Source organism: Lasioglossum baleicum, chromosome 7 (genome assembly GCF_051020765.1).
Source record: "Lasioglossum baleicum chromosome 7, iyLasBale1, whole genome shotgun sequence".
Taxonomy (NCBI): Eukaryota; Metazoa; Arthropoda; class Insecta; order Hymenoptera; family Halictidae; genus Lasioglossum; species Lasioglossum baleicum.
In genome coordinates, this window is record NC_134935.1 from 8429330 (window position 1) to 8447102 (window position 17773).

The window sequence follows — 17773 nt, forward strand, 5'->3', positions numbered from 1 at the left end:
AAAAAAATTTAATTGTACCAAAATATCCATTGCTTATAAATATAATAAATAATAGAGATACAATGCATAAGATTTATTCGGAGCTGTGCTCCCACAGGCCACCGCAGAGACGTGGGATCGTTTTTAAAGTTTCTTACCATTGCATAATAAATAATAAACAATAGTAGCTCTTAATAAAATAGGTGGTTAACAAAATGAGTGAGTGCTTGCTCATATTTTCATGAAGTAGCCGAGACGAGAACCTTGTTACATTTTTATTTTTTTTCTTTCCATCCTTTGTTTTCTCTGCTCTTGTGTCGGATTATATATGTTTACCTCGTTAATTCATAGAGTACACTTTGTTTACTGAAATGTACACACTGTTTATCTCCACTTCATGAAAATTAGTTCAAAGGTAAATCGAAGTATATAATTATTGTAAATGCTGTAATGTGACTCGAGAAGAACAACATAGATAAAAATTCATAAGAGTTCTATACGCATAAATAGACACTTTATTAAACGAACGTCTAATTTATTTCTACTCTCTGGTTGTTTCTTTTCTTTTGTGACTGTGGTTTTTTGTTCTATTTTTTTCTCTCTCTCTCTCTCTCTGTCTCTCTCTCTCTCTCTCTCTCTCTCTCTCTATCTGTCTGTCTGTCTATCTTTCTCTCTGTCTGTTTCGAAAACACTTTGCTTAGTCGAACATCAGTAGATAGCTAGAACTGTTTGTCGTGGCCTATTTTTTCAATTTTTTTTGTTTTTCTTTAGGTTTTCGCAAAGACAAAAAATCCCTTCTCCTCCCTTTCTCATACGTCTGGTATGATATAGAGCATTTTTGATAATTATTACGTTCTGGGCTAACATAGGCTTTTAGTGCTTTTCAAGTGTACTATAATAAGGGATTCTTGATAATATATTAGTATTTTTTTATATACATTGTGACAACCGCATTTGTACCACAGCATGACTACAAGAATCGGATAAAAAAAGAGGAAGAACGACACGTGTTTTTTGCAAACGAAGTATATACTCCCACACAGTTTGCGGAGTAAAAAAAAAGAAATGGGAATTATAATCAAAAGACTAGAACAATAGAGACTCTACGAATACAAACGCGAGCTACACTGTGATAGTCTATCGTACGTATTTATCGTTAAAAACGCAATCATTAGCGATTATTATAATTAGATTTCTTTTCACCCCCCAGCCCTCCCAACAACCCGTATCCCTTTATGCAAATTACGACCCAAGCAAACCTCACAACATTTACAATTAGTACGAATTATGGTGACGAATATGATTTCATTGTATATATAGATTTAATAGATATATACTTCAGATACTCGTATTAATCACTGTTAGAAAGGAAAAACAAAACAGTTGTACAGTTGATTTTAGAATGTAAAAAAGAGTAACATAAATGAAAGTTGATTAATTTATCCTTGTCATATTAAGCGTAAGAGTGGCTAGCTATTCGTATAATAAATTTAAGTGCAGTAATTACGTAAGATTAGTCATTCTTTATTTATATACATATATATATATTGTTGTAATTGTTTTAATGTATATATATGTGTGTGTGTATGTATAATTCCTCTTAGTTTTTTAAATATTAATTTAAACTTAAAATTTCTCGCAATGTAAATGTTAAATTTATTAGTTAATTTAACTAAAGTGAAATTAAATTTAACTTAAGTTATTTAACTTAAGAATTAACTTATAAAATAAATTTTTATAATAAATTTATCAGTTAATTTTTATAGAAAATTAATTTAAGATTTAAATCGAGGTAAATTTTAAGTTTAAATTAATCCTTAATAAATTAAGAGGAATTATATATATTTTAATATATATTAAAACAATTACTACTCACAGGTGATCGACATTTCTACGAGAAGGAAATCGATTCAGACGATCGTTCGAGGTACCTTTTTCTATGGATCTCTCTATAAATCATTCGAATTCATAAACTTTCTCCACGTTTGGATTTTTACGAAAATTTACTATCCTTCCATTTCACGCGCATTATTGTTACAAATGCAGCACCGTTAATATAATAATAATACGAACCTTGTGCATCAATTCTATAAACAAACGAATATATACGCACTGATCTATTTCATTTCATAGCGTAATACTAATCCTTGAGGTAGGTTATGATTTACAAATAAAAATAGACGAAGCAATATATACAATATGTAGACAAAATAAAAGAGATTTCAGTACAACATTTGTACAGAGAGCAGCTTTAAAAGAAATTAACAACAATTATTTATCATTCATTACAAGAATTTCAAGACTCCTGTATATAATTCTTTCATGAGATATAATTACTGTGCCTTTAGGTATGTCACAACATCAACTATAATGTATTAAAAAACGAGTTTGAACAATTCAAAAATATTATGACAAGTGTAAAGCTTTTGGATTTGTACACATCCATAATATTATCTAAACTCGTATTTAATCACGCCCATATAAATAGTTGGACTACATAAATAATTACGCAGATAAGGTTATGCTTTTCAAAAAATAATTCTTAAATATGTAAATAGATCAATGAAGATCTTCATCTGTCGACAAATTGAATCGTTCTTTTCGTTTATTATCTTATCGCGATCTTTTCATTATATCAATCACGTCATATCGATATTAATCTAGATAATAAATTACGAGCGATATATACATCGAGTCAGTTTTACTCGTACATAATTGACGAGTAACGATGTACACGGTCTGGAGGTGAACCGATTTAACAGACTCGAATAAATTAGAAAATCATTTTCGACGTTTTTGTGCTTTAAATCTTCGACATACCAAACGCGCGATTACTCATGGGCAGTACCCATGTTTCGCGAGTGTTCGCAATAAGCGAAGAAAGATATGTGCCTTCTGTGTTCAATTTGAAGAAAAGCTGACGTCGTTCCGGATGGTCCGCAAAAGAGACTTTATAAAAATGTAAAAGTTAAACGATTCTCTGCAAAGAACGTTCAACAGATACTAATGCGACGTTGCTAAAAATCGCAGCCGTATAGGTTAAACTTTCGGGGAACAATCATAAATATTTAGAACCATTGATTTGACGTTCGATCCGCCTGTCGTGAGATGTTGTCATTATTATAAAAACATATTATAAAAATAATTTTTATACAAAGAACGTTCAACAGAAACCGATGCGACGTTGCTAAAAATCGCAGCCGTATAAATAGATCCATCGATTTTGACGTTCGATCCTGCCTGTCGTAATGTTGTCATTATTATAAAAATATATTATAAAAATAATTTTTATATTATAATAATGTAAAAGCTAACGATTCGCTGCAAAGAGCGTTCAACAGAAACCGATGCGACGTTGCTAAAAATCGCAGCCATATAGGTTACCTTCGAGGAACATCGTAAATACATATTTAGATCCATCGATTTTGACGTTCGATCCTGCTTGTCGTAATGTTGTCGCGAAAGAATAAGGATCTTAGGACGATCAAGGAAGGAGTCGTCGGGAAATACGTGAAGAAGGAAACGCCGCCCGAGATGCCAAGTAAGTTGTTTTCTTTCTTCGAATGATCGTCAACAGACCGTGTCGCAATTTCCAACTTCCATAAGCTGTCTCGTGCTTTTAGTTATTAACGTATGGACCACAGAGCCCAACAGACGATCCAGGAATCGTAACAATCATCCAACTATCCCCACGTCTATGGTAAATAACATAATTAGACTGCGCATCTTTATGCAAAATAAAAATTGTCTGCATCGATTGCAAGAAATAGAAGTTAAATTGAATGTTATTTATTCCTTTAATGATTTGAACAGAGGAGAAATCACATATTGACTCTTCAATTTTGAAAATTTTCTAAGTCTTATGGAAGAAGTTCCTATACTCAATTTTCCTATAAATGCATAAAAACAACCCGCAGTCTAAACATAATCGTGCGCGTGAGATTTTCCTCGGGGAAGTAAACATTCAATTAATTTTTCTATAGTCCATCCCGCAACAACCCATTATGATACAAAAGTTTGGGAACACTAAAACCACCATGAGCGCGGTAGGTTTAGGCAGTCATGAGGGAAAGTACACGCCGAACAGTTCTGTTCCGGACCTGGCTCAGAGGTAGTTTACATATTAGCTTGTACCACGAGCAGTATCACTCTTCGGCATCAAAAAGAAACTTCTAATGTCGTGAACATCTAGATTCGCAAGTCTGTCCGTTAATACGAGTACAAGGGATGGGCTACCGTCTCGCACAGCAACTCCAATGTATCACTCTGGACTCTCCCCTGCTATGTCGCATACATATGTGAACCAGTACGCAGGATCCGAGTATCATTTAGACAGAGTTCAAACACCGCAGATGCCTTATAAGTCGCTGGACATTGACTCTGGCTACGAGGAATACAATCACTCTGTGTACAGACAGAATACTGGGTATAACGATGATAGCGTACTCGGATGATTTACAATGATAAAATATATATGTAGTTGTTTTACTGTATTTTTAAGATATAGTAGATGCCACTCGGAGAGGTCAAGTTCTAGGAACGATCAGCAGGAAGAACTTCCTCTGCCACCGGGATGGTCCGTCGACTTTACTCTCAGGGGTAGAAAGTATTACATAGATCATAACACGAAAACCACACATTGGTCTCACCCTCTCGAGAAAGAAGGTTTGCCCACTGGTTGGGAAAGAATAGAGTCGCCCGAGTACGGTGTTTATTACGTGAAGTAAGTACAATGTTGGAAGAACCCGTGAAAAACTTGTGTCTCGATTAGAGCTCTTACTACTCGGAATACTTTCGATAAACAGTTTTGGCAGTATTGAAAAACAGTATTGTTTTGTAAACGTGAATATACTCCGTTGTTTCCTCGTAAGGAGATGTCCCTGGTAACACAGTGTATTCGAATCGATTCGCTGTTTGAAAATACAGAATTTGAATATAAATGGAATGGATATTGGAACAATAGTAAGGGCCCTACCGTAAGTAGGAGGTTCAAATGAACTATGGACGAGGTATATCGGTTATTTTCAGTCATATCACGCGGCAGGCGCAATACGAGCACCCCTGTTACCCTCATGAGATACAAGCAGTTCGCGTGGTCTCACCGCCACGCCATACGCAGTTTCATTCCCACAGTGTCCTGGTCCCAGCCAATCCGTACTTGAACGAAGAGATTCCTCACTGGTTGTATGTATATAGTAGAGCATCGGTGGCTCTAGACCGTAAACTAAGGTGGGAACTGTTTCGTTTACCCGAGCTCGACTGTTTTAATGCCATGCTTACGAGATTGTATAAACAAGAGCTGGAAGAAGTTGTTATGCGCTACGAGGAGTACAGGTTTGTTCGAAACTGTTACTTTACAATTCATCGGCAAAGCATAGTATTCTCTAATCGTTATTCGTTCAGGTCAGCCTTATTGTGCGAAATGGAACAAAGACTAAAAGACTTGAACCCTGAAATCTGTAGTTCCTCGTCTGGAGCGATTGCACTACGACAATCTCTTCCGTGAAACTTAACAGGGAGCATTCTAAGTATTCAAGAGTTCCTGCAACGTAAGCGGAAGAGATTGACCAGGATATCGTTACAATTATATCTACGATTAGCATAAACTTAGCGAGATTTTATTTTTTTTAATCTATTTTATAAATTATCATTCAATAAACTAGCTTATCTTTTACCAGTCTATTTTACTGCGCCGCCTCGTCTTCCTGTTGATCCTTTATGCTCGGTGGTATTACTGTGTCCTCCCGCATGGTCAGTCCGTCAATGGTTATCGAACGAACAGTGTCGTGTTTATGGTAGTTCAATAAGGCAGCCTCTGTGAAGCGAACGATTTAATTATTTTATTTAAAACTTGGGAAACAACGTTAATATGAAAGTTGCGTACTTTGCGCTTCCGTGGATCCAAATCCATGCTTCTTAAAATTATAAATATAAGTCAAGATACAAAGGTTCCAAACAATAGCGCCGTAAATCAGGGAGATGTATTTTCTAGTCTTCGGGGTGTTTGGTAATCTTTTCGCCATCATCCATTTCCAGCATCTTTGCAAAAGCATGTTAACGACTTTGTTTATGCAAATTCAAATCATTAATAAAAACTTGAATAGAATATGTTTCAATTCTTCTCTGTGACTAAATAGAATGAATGAGATTCAACCAGATTCAACACGTTGAATGGCAAACTCAATTGATCACTGACACACGTATATATAAAGTGCAGCCAATTAAATACAGTTTCGTATGCGAGAAAATATTAAATGAAAATGTTAAACAATGGCGACGTTAAATAGACCGACCATTATCACACACTTTGAGGTTATGGTTACGTAACGTGCTTGATCCAAAACGACCCAGACAACCAAGCGGGTCGAAGCCACAAATGCGCGTGTGGGCCAGTGGGCTCGTAGTGTTCCCCTGGACACAATCTTGGCACATGATGTCGTTGCCACAATCCGGGATATCGTGCCCAGATTAACGATCGGGCCGTTGTAAGATGGCAGCACATAGCCGCACTAACTCTTCCTTTTTACTTATTTTGTACGCATTCGAGGCGGGAAAATTAAATGATAGATTTTATTTATCGTAGTATTTGTAGTAGTTTTCCTAGACTGCGGATCTTTATGCAAAATAAAAATTGTCTGCATCGATTGCAAGAGATAGAAACTAAATTGAATGTTACTTTTTTATGCAAAAAAAAATTCTCGTCATATAAAAGCTACATTTATTTTATAATGCTCACATAAATATTCATTAGAAACGAATCAAATTTTATTTCATTTAAAAAGGAAGGCGTGACAATCTTATTTGTTAGCACAGCACAGTCGCACTAATGTGCCGAATGCCGTGAGTTATACAGGGCACTCTCTTCCTTTTTGTTATCTCTTCCTTATGTTACTTCTTCCCCCCTCGCCGTTCCATTATCTTTACAGTTACATTAAGAGTAAACCTACACATAAATCAATAAACTAGTAATACATTAATTATCCCCTAATACGTACAGTTACACGAATTAATATTCGGACGATCTAAAAAAGATGATAACTTTTTTAATATTGTACTATACGATTCGAACTTTTTTGGGGAGCTAGAGCAATTAGTTTACTACATCATGTGGAAAGAAATTTTTTCAAAAATTGCATTTGGTCGGAATTGCAGAGAAAATACGAAATCTTACATTTTACAACTTTTTCGTGCGGGCCTATATTGAAAATTTAAAAAGTACGTTTTCTAGGCCTGCGTAAATAATATGCACTGTGAAAGTTTCATCGAAATCGGTTGATGCGGGAAAAACACGACAGGCCTTGAAAGATGTAAGAATTCTTCGATATAGGCTGAAAATCTGCGATTTTTACCATTTTTAAACGTTTTAAACGTAGCTCATTGCAACGTTAACCGATTTTGACGAAATTTTCAAAATATGTTTAGTCGACACAGATCTACGAAGCGTATTTTTCAATTTTTCAATATGGGCCCACATAAAAAAGTTGTAAAATGCAACTCTTAGTATTTTTCCATACAATTCCGATCAATTGCAATTTTTGAAAAAATTTCTTTTCACATCCTGTAGTAAACTAATTGCTCTAGCTCCCCAAAAAGTTCAAATCGTTTAGTACAATATTAAAAAAGTTCTCGTCTGTTTTAGAACGTCCGAATATTAATTCGAGTAACTGCAGTTCCAGTATCTCCTTTTTCCAGGATTGCAAGGGTAAGATAACGTAAAATTAAATATACTTTATTTAAGATCTAACGATACTAAGCTAACCTAAACTAACTATATCGAAAAGAAAAGTCCACTCGGTACTAAGCTGTTCTACGCTGTGCAGTTCGATCTGCTCGCATTGACTTCCAGAGCCACTATGCCTATTGCCTATTTAGCCTTCGTCAAGGGCTCTCGTCGCCAGTCGTTCTTTTACTTCTCCCCCACGATCTATACCTGAGTAATAAACGTAACGGTTTTTTCCGCGAAGGTTTGGGACTGTTTGGGACTTGGGACCAGTGATGGTATATTCGTGGGCCGTGGGTCGTTCCCCTGAGTCACATTCAATTTAGTTTCTATCTCTTGCAATCGATGCAGACAATTTTTATTTTGCATAAAGATCCGCAGTCTAGGAAAACTACTACAAATACTACAATAAACAAAATCTATCATTTAATTTTCCCGCCTCGAATGCGTACAAAATAAGTAAAAAGGAAGAGTTAGTGCGGCTATGTGCTGCCATCTTACAACGGCCCGATCGTTAATCTGGGCACGATATCCCGGATTGTGGCAACGACATCATGTGCCAAGATTGTGTCCAGGGGAACACTACGAGCCCACACGCGCATTTGTGGCCTGGACACAATCAAGGATTTTGGCTGTCTGGGGAAGTTCTTATCATTTCTTATAGTGGACCTACATACACAGTCTCATTGTGTAAAGATGTTTTTTATCAAAATACAGTGTATGCGCTTGAAGCGTGAAACGGAACGCACTGGAACGCACCCTAAATAATTATTCGAATATGAACTTTTGCTAAAAGTGCATAGCGATGCCATCTGCAGTAAAATATTCGAATTTGGCTAATTCGTTAGGTGACTAAGGTGACCGCGAATGATTAAATATTCAATTAAATTGTTATGCAAGGGCTAAAAGAATTGGAGGGTGTATACTGGAGAAACCTCTGTGTCTGTACAATAAAGATAATTTATTCATGCAAAATGAAAAATATTGAATATTCATTACAGCAGCACCAAAACATGCAAGTGTCGTTCTGTACAAAAGACTTTGGTGAACTTTTAATTCGGGCGCGAATTATTTGCTGAACGTCCGTACAGCGCCATCTTATGCAGCGGCAAAACGATGAAACTGTTAGCCAAATTCTAGTAGAATTTGACTATTTGATCAGACATTGAAAATTAGCTTCACGACATCAGTCAGAATGCAAACACAGACGAGATATAGATATATCTCGTCGGTGATGCAAATACATATTCCTATATGTATACATTATTATATGATTATTTCAGATTATATATATTATTGTACTAAAATTAATAGTTATACTATAAATACACTAAAATTAAAAAATGTTTATTATACATTGTACACTGATTGTACACCACATTCTTTCCCAAATAGAGCACTTTCCAGAGCACGTTTCCAGTTTTACACACCAGTTAATATATGAATATCGGAGCAAAACAACACGTTGTGTAACAGATTAATTATAATTTCCAATCGTCGCATAACTCCATTGCCATCGAAGAGGAAAAATACGGAACGCTATGCGTGGTCAAACAAAAATAAAATATCTCGTTTCTGCACGATAAATAAGAATAACACGTTTTATCAACCCTGTTATTATTTTATTATCGTTTGCTGTTCTGCAAAATTAAGGAAAATTCGCGAATAAGGCAATTTATTAACTCCTTCAATTGAATTTGGTAACCTCAAATTAAATATGTATATATATATATATATATATATATATATATATATATATATATATATATGAAATCATGCAATTCAGATAATATGGTTGAAACATCATATTTTTCGAAATATCCGTGGCATTATGTGGCTAGAGAAAACATGCAGTATATCAAAAATTTGTAACTTCATCGAAAGTCTAAACGTTCTATAGTCCAGAAACGCAGCGCGTAAGAGAATTGGCAAAAATGAGTAATAATATATAATATATATAAGATGAGAATGATATGAGAATTAATAATTATTAAGAAGAAATTATAATTATGATTATGATTATTAAGAAGAAACTACATAGATGATTTGTACTTTTTGTTCAAAGAGATCCGTAGTTTGCCGTAAGGGTTGGAAACGCGGCGTTCTCGTGTCCAGCGTCCAGCTCTAGGGATTAGGAAAAAATTGTCGAGCGGATAAACAGACAAGATTCTTCGTATCGTACAGCACTGGCTTCTATCGGAAAGTGAACGGTGATTGGTTGCGCGGGTTCCGAGTAGAATGAGGCATCGGAACTGGACGTCTGGCAATCGAATAAAAGGGGAGGGAGGAGTGATTTCGCGCGTTGAACGGATTCCGAATAATTTCGAAGAGACTCGCGAAGAGTTGCACAGCTTGGTTGTGGCCGATTGATCGAGGACAGAATCGAGCAGGCGAGTCCGTCCGTGAAGGCTTGACGAGATGTCCGTGATGGGAAAGGTATGAAATCAATTGATACGGTTAAACGTCCGATGCCGACACATCCGAAGCCGGGAGATATCGCTTTTTATTGTTGGTCCCCTACCGACTACCAAAACCATTCTCGTTCGATCGGAATTCTCGTATTTCTATCGCGATTTATTAGATTATTATACATTCATATAAACTACCTGTTTATCGTTTTTGATAATCGTTTCTCTTCCCGGTATCGAATTCAGCTTCGCTCAGCCACTGCTTTCTTGAACCACCGAAGCCGGTAAACATAATTTCTGCCGGATTATTTACTTGCTTATTTCTCGTTCATAGCCGGTTCTTTACTCCTACTGGCGGAGTTCCTGTTCTTGGAGAGTGCGAATCGGTAAGTGCAAAATTATGTTCGTAATTTTTTCACTTACATAAATAGTATGTACGTGTTTTTGTTTCTTAACCCTTTGCACTCGGAGCTGTTTGAACCCTTTGCATTCCGAATTATTCTTCAATTTTCTTGCCAACAACTCCCTACTGTTTTAAGTTGTTTACTTGAAATTTACTTTGAAGAACAACTCCTTGAATGTTACTTATTTTTTAACAATTTTGTTTACTAATTGTCTTAAATATAGCTCTCAAACTTTGTTGTAATTTATATTTGTGGAGCTTGAAAATGAAACATTTCTTCCTAGCTACAATATTTCCGTTCTATGTGATTTTTTAAATTTCACGGGTATGAAATGGATATAATAACTCATGCGATACTTAAATGTTTACCAATCGATTAGATACCAATGTATTTAGTAGCATAAATAATATTTGAGATGCTCAGAGTGACTGCCCAAGTGCTAAGGGTCAATTATCTTGTAAACTTGTCGAAGGATAGCAAAACTGCTACTTTAGTCTGTGCCCGATGGGTAAATTGTAAATTATATCATGTAAATTCACTTAATGGTGACTCAATGTGGTATTTTTACATAGCGCTCAATTTGAAAGAGATTCCGTATGACATAAAGCCAGTGAGCTTGATCAAGAGCGGAGGAGAACAACATTCCAATGAGTTCCGCGAGATCAATCCGATGGAGCAGGTGCCTGCACTTCACATCGACAATCATACCCTTATAGAGTCTGTAAGTTATACCGGTAATACCATGCGCAAGGTTGTTGAAACGAATGTTTGTAAATTTGAAATTGAAGCAAATTTGAAAAAAGGACTGATGTATGTGAAGAACGAATGAAAATATCTTTGATATATTAATAATACCTCAATTATACTTCCGTACAGCAGGAGAACAAGTTCCTCCCTGGTTTATAACATCTTTTCGTCTTGGTTGCAGTTGAATATCTTGCAATATCTGGAAGAGACCAGGCCACACCGACCTCTGATGCCAGCGGATCCAGTGAAAAGAGCTAGAGTCAGAGAGATTTGCGAAGTGATAGCCAGTGGAATCCAGCCACTGCAGAATTTGGTTGTGCTGATCTACGTTGGGGAAGAACGGAAAAAGGAATGGGCGCAACACTGGATTACAAGAGGATTAACGGGTAAAGAATATAAACGTATAGTGGTAGCTAGACTGCGGATCTTTATGCAAAATAAAAATTGTATTCTTCTTTTAATTATCCTATTAAGGTGAAACGAATACTTTGTTGTCCTTAAATATTTTTAAAGTCCACAGTCTAGTCGTAACTATATGGTAGCTCTGTAATTACTAATTTTCTTCCTCTCCTTCAGCCGTAGAAAAATTACTGTCGTCGAGCGCAGGAAAGTATTGCGTGGGAGATGAAATCACATTGGCGGATTGCTGTTTGATACCACAAATATTTAACGCGAGGAGGTTTCTCGTCGATCTGAGACCCTTCCCGACAATTTTGAGGGTAGATCGTCACTTAGAGAACCATCCAGCCTTCACCGCTGCTCACCCAAATAATCAGCCTGACTGTCCTCCAGAGGCGACCAAGTAGCAAGCAAGGCAGACCACTCTCTTCCTCTTCTAATTATTTTAGAAGTAGGAAGGGCGGTGGTCCTAATTTGGTAGTTCCATAGTGACAAAAGGTGGTGCAACTTTATTTTTATCGGAAGTAATAGCACAGCATTTGTTGGAGGTTGATGATGACTGGTGTTTTATTGGAGATGTGCGAGAACCCGAAAATGTCGGGACAGGACGGGTTCTCGCACATCCTTAACTGGTATCAACATTTTTTGGTAAATTCAGATGCAACTTTTGAACAACCGCATTCCACCATTCGGACGATCAATGTAATTGTTTCACTGGATTGTCTGTGTGTGTTCATTTTATGGAACGAGTATTCACCTTTTATCACTTGCGAACTACATTTAGGTACCGAAATGGCGGACAGCGTGCAGTAGAGTACTTTACACGACTCTACAATGAACTTTCAATTATGAAGAGACGCTCCGCCATTTCCGGTACTTACTCAGATGATAGGAATGTTGGCCTATTTTTAATTTTTTGTTATGTTTTTCCATTGGTTCGTACGCACAATCAAAATTTACCGAGAAATTCGTCTTCGTACAGTACTTACGCATTACTTTTGTAAAGTGTATCGACCTATTCTAAATAGGTTCTGTTGTCTGAAATCAAAAGTTTACTTTTTATACTTACGATAATATAATTTTTCGATTACTTTTAGCTTACATAGACTAAGGAGAAGTGTTGCTATTAAATAATATTAGATAATAACTGGACATTCATTGCCGAGTGTATAACGTAGCAGATTTGAACATCGCGAAACAAACAAAAAAAAATGAAAGAAAGAAGGAAACGTGCAAATAAGGGAACGCAATCTGCTCAAAACTCCATACAAGAATACTGAGGAATGAAAAGTACAAATGAAATTCCTTTTTCTAAAGCTTCTATATCCGTTCGGTACATTTCATTTCTTCCTGAGAAATCATGTCGAGTCCACGAGTAAGCGTTACTAGGGATACTAGATACAGGATACAGTATAACTTTCGATTTCACGAGTATTTTTTAGCTTGAGAAGATAGTGAAGGTGTGCTCGACGTTGATACTCGACACGATCTCAAAACTCGCGTCGTAATCTGTTAACCGGCTGATCGTTTTTGCCATTCCACTTTTTCCACGAACATTTTCGTTTTCAATCGAAATATTCGAACTCCGGTTAACATTTTCGATGCAATAAATCTTCAGAAGCATTCTACTATACGATTAAAAAATGAATGGGGTGAGGGAAGCTACGATTGAAGCTCGTACTCGAAAAGTTTTTCGAATTATATTCGTCTTTCAATCTTGAGCACACTTTGAGTACTTTCCGCTGTATTATTTGCGAGACATAATCTTATATAAAGATACATTCTCGATCGTATCGCCTGTAATTGTATAACGTCTATATATTTTGTAGTTTTATACACGGAATGAATACGTTTTATGCGCGACAAAGACGACTGAATTACGGTACCAAACAATTGTCAATGATCCGATTTATTGACATTGTTCCTTATCGCCGGGTTCCTCATTGCCATTACTTCCCGCGAATCTCAACATTTGGCTCGTCGATCCCGTCAACCTGTTAACCGGCAGTTTAAAATTATTTCATTATAATTACATAGATTTTTGTCGTCAACTGTAACTTCGTAAAAACTCGGCGTAGATACCAATCGCTAGACTGCGGATGCTTCTGTGAACCGATATTTTTGTAAACTAACTCACCGACTGTTTTAATCATTCTCATTACCACGACAATAATGTGAACGAGAACTGCCTCGGATTTCGGTAAAATAATTTTGGAGTTTTACAATATCCATTTTACAAAATCCACAGTCTAGAAATGGTAGGACGGTAATAGACAATAGAGTATGGGAATGGTAGAGTGTTCGCCGGTTAACAGGTGAACAAACACCGTGCTAGCTTAATCGAGCAGTTTCTTCGTGTAGAGCTCGTTTTTTGTAATCGTGTTCTCCTTGACATTCCGTTTACAAATTACTTAAGAAATACCGTACCGTAGTAAATAGATGATAGGTGGGCGGAGGGGTATTTGTTTGCATGCTTCTTCGACTAGGCGGCTAGGAATTGTTATAATTTATACTATATACTATAACGACGAGGAAAAAAATCACAGAGAGTTATACATTTCATACGTAGACGTGTGTGCATCGTACAAGTGGGCGACTAGATAATAATGTATATATAATTTTTATACAAGACGTTCGAACGAATGTGTTGCATGCAGAGAGAACACGGGCCAAGGCCGCCCGTAAAACTACTACTTCGACAACAGCATCTCGCACGTCATACATCGAACGTTCCCTCCGTAGCGTCGCGTCTCTGCTAAAACCATCGCACTGTGAAACGTTTGTCAGATCAGTGACGAGGCGACACCAAATAGCTTTCGATGTTCCGAAGCGTCTCGCGCGACGTTAAAGGGGAAAGACAGTTGTACAGTATGTACAATGATTATCTCTCGAAAGCGATAAATCGGTTCTGAGATTATCAACTGAAAAATTGTCATGACGCGTTCACCAATACTCTCTTTGACCATGAGAGATTACTAGACAGCGGATCTTTATGCAAAATAAAAATGTTCTACCTGAACTGCAACAATCTGAAGCGAAATAAAAATTGATATGTTTAATAGGTTGAAAATAATATAACACACAGTATATTTAAATTCTTCTAATTTATTTACTGTTTGAAATTACACCTACTCATTTTTGTCGTAAATGCATAATATCCGCTGTGTAGAAATTACCGAGTAACAAGAAGTAACGTTCGTAGAACACAGCGCGACGCTAACGAGGAAAACGTGGAGAAACAAGGACTTGAATCTTCAAGCGAAAGCCATGCGATTTATGATTTCAATGGAGACTCATTAAATCTTATCCGGAACATATTCAGAGACGATCATTGTACTTCATAGAGCGCGACGCTACAGGGGGAAAGCCGTACGATAGAGTTTAAATAGGGGACGCAAGAAAGGGATGCAAACAAGTGACACCCTTCGATCGTAATCGCACAAAGGAGGTTCGTTCACGTGAAGCGTTACAACCGGTCGACGCGATCCAAAGGAGACCGTTCGACGACACACGACCGTAGGGAGGGAAAATTCTTTTTTCTCGCTCTCCGGTTTCTTCCGAGGTCACGTGATACATATATATATATATATTTGTTACTATCTTAATAGTACCGAGCAGATGAGAAATGGATAATTCTCAGGGAACGATTTACCGGTTCAAGGGAGCGACACTAAGGAGACTTTAAGCTCGCGGGGGCAGAGGACGCGGTCGCGACCAAGACAAATTCTCCATTTCTCTGCACGTGGTGCGTTTTCTTTTCGATGGAGAACCGACAGCTTTATTTCGTACACAAGAAAGTGGGGGTGGCTGTACAACGAGGCAGCCGAACGAGACCATAAAGGGGTTTAGGTCGAATTCAGTGGGTAAATCAACGTTTTTCGAAGAGGGCTTGTCAATTCTTGAAGTTTTTTTAAAGTGCTTATTTCGAACAGTTTCAAAAATGTTCTGGGGACTGTCCAGAAATGAAACTGGATTGATAACGACTCTGTTTATGGTCCTGCCAGCTTTCTATCTCGCTGTATCGTCATCCCTGAGTGTATAGGGTGGGACACATAAGTGAGAACACCTAACTGACTTTGTTCTAGATTAATTTTTTTATACTTTTATTAATCCTATTAAATAGGGTTTATTTTTAGGGAGCTTCAAGCTCGGAAACGATCTTTTGAATACGCATTCGAAAAGATATTAGATTAGAATGTTTTCGTTAAAATTCTTATTATTCTTAATGGGTAATGTACTTAACGGTTCAGTGAACGTTTTGCATCACGAAGACGCTTGGAAAGTATTCTTTTAAATGCTCATTCTAAAAGATACAATTAGATCGTGTTACTGCCAGTAACTGTTTCATGGAAAATCTTATTGTTATTGGAATATGCAGTGGCGCACCCAGGATGTAATCTTGGGGGGGGGGGGGGCCGAGTTGAAACCAGTCCTAGGTTTTGCGTGACGACCTTTTTTTTTAAGCCAAAATATCTATCATCGGTACCCAGGGCTATTCCGCAATTTTAATTTTGGAAGCTGAACATTTTTGTCTTGGTGGGGGACTTGGCCCCCTGGCTCCCCCCTGAGTGCGCCACTGGGAATATGTACTTAACGCAGTTTCAAAATCAGAAACAGGCTTGAACGTACTTGTGTTATATTGAGCAATTCAGTGAACGAAGATTTGCAGGGTAGACTTGCGTTAAGTTCAACAATTTATCGAAATCGTTAAGCGACGAAATTAATACTTGTTTAACTCGGTGTGATAGATGCGGAGGATTTTTATTCGAAGCTCCACAGTGTGTAGTAAACGCGTTAAACCTTTGCTGACAAAACGAAAGCGGAGTGCTTTAGAGGTTTCTGTTTGTTCGAGGTGGGATTAGCGTGAGCATTTAGGTGTTGCTGGTTAGGTGTCCCATTCTGTTGGTAAAGCGATGATTTAGGTATTGCGGCAACCGTATCGAGAACAAAAGAATAGAGGCGACCATTGATTTCCTGCATAGGTCCGGGACAGATTTATGGTCGACAGTGGACAACCATTTGTTAGAAAGTTCGTTTTGACGACGGTCCTAAGTAGAGTTTAGTTAGGTAGTGGCGCGCGTACCGTTTGTAAAATCATGCGTGGCGTAGGAGCGAGGTTATCCGAGCATATGTATTATAATTAAACAGTAAAAAAAGGAAACGATACTTCGGACGAGACACATCGGCGGAAATAGAAAAAAGAAGCACACACACAGAGACACCGGAGTTACGGTATTCGAATACGCATAGATATTTTGTAAGTGAAACAAATTTTGAATTATGTACGTTCGCTGCTTACGAGGAATAATAAATTCTGTGTCATAGTGTATTAGATGGTGGTACTAGAATGTGTATATTCGTTTCATTTTACATCGGACGGGACACGAGCATGAGCACGGTGCCAACGGCTATCGGGCGTGTGTTTATGTAAATGCGCAGCTTATCGCCTCGACAGTGGCAGTGCCGGTTGTTATCAACAGAATCGTAACCGGTTTCAACCGAGCGGCGAGGCACAATGAATACTTGAAATGCGTTCTTTCGAGGCGCTTTTTGGGAAACTTGACGAAACGTTACTTCCTCTCGGATTTCGATGAAATTGAAGTACAGTGACTCGCATATTAATATTCGGATGATCTAAAAAAGACGATAACTTTTTAAATATTGTACTGTACGATTTTTTCGGGAAGCTAGAGCAATTACTTTACTGCAGGATGTGAAGACATTTTTTCGAGTATTGCTATTGATCAGAATTGTAGAAAAAAACTAAATGTTGCATTTTACAACTTTTAAAAAAATTTTTAAAATACGTTTCGTAGATCTGTGTCAATGCGAACCATTCAGAGGTATTAATTAACCAGCGTAAACAATTCTTTGATACCTGTCTGTAGCGGTTTCAATACTTATTCGATATTCTCGAGGACTAATAAGAATTTGAGAAAGCCGAAGAAAAACATGTTAAAATAAGAAAATAATGTTATTTCGAAAATTCGATTTCACCAGAGAGAACATTGATAAAATCAGTAGTCAAGCGGAAATGGAGAAGATGATAAATTACCGAGATACATACGTAACTCTACATATGTAACATAAGCTAGAGCCGCCATATTGTCAGTTCG

General features: G+C 37.2%; 2 protein-coding genes and 1 long non-coding RNA gene across 7 annotated transcripts; 2 read left to right on the plus strand and 1 right to left on the minus strand.

Moving 5' to 3' along the window:
- Nucleotides 1–583: 583 nt before the first annotated feature.
- LOC143210452 (uncharacterized) lies at nt 584–6466 on the minus strand. 2 transcript variants are annotated; one of them, XR_013009249.1, is made up of 4 exons: nt 6273–6466; nt 5864–6018; nt 5655–5794; nt 584–5521 (listed from the first exon to the last, which is right to left on the minus strand). It is a non-coding gene; the product is annotated as an uncharacterized LOC143210452 (long non-coding RNA). The 2 variants fall into 2 exon arrangements; XR_013009248.1 differs by lacking the exon at nt 6273–6466 and having other exon boundaries at nt 5864–6032.
- LOC143210423 (protein salvador homolog 1) lies at nt 3381–5653 on the plus strand. 4 transcript variants are annotated; one of them, XM_076427291.1, is made up of 7 exons: nt 3381–3520; nt 3603–3679; nt 3963–4090; nt 4172–4405; nt 4460–4702; nt 5008–5313; nt 5383–5653. In XM_076427291.1, the coding sequence occupies exons 1-7, from the start codon at nt 3430–3432 to the stop codon at nt 5483–5485; spliced, it is 1182 nt and encodes a 393-aa protein (XP_076283406.1). In that variant the 5' UTR covers nt 3381–3429; the 3' UTR covers nt 5486–5653. The 4 variants fall into 4 exon arrangements, with proteins under 4 accessions (XP_076283406.1, XP_076283407.1, XP_076283404.1 ...); XM_076427292.1 differs by having other exon boundaries at nt 4481–4702; XM_076427289.1 differs by having other exon boundaries at nt 5008–5653.
- A 3401-nt stretch (nt 6467–9867) lies between the features above and the next one.
- On the plus strand, nt 9868–16989 carry LOC143210443 (putative maleylacetoacetate isomerase 2). Its single transcript, XM_076427328.1, has 5 exons — nt 9868–10135; nt 10442–10493; nt 11084–11232; nt 11440–11644; nt 11835–16989. The coding sequence occupies exons 1-5, from the start codon at nt 10118–10120 to the stop codon at nt 12062–12064; spliced, it is 654 nt and encodes a 217-aa protein (XP_076283443.1). The 5' UTR covers nt 9868–10117; the 3' UTR covers nt 12065–16989.
- Nucleotides 16990–17773: the final 784 nt, after the last annotated feature.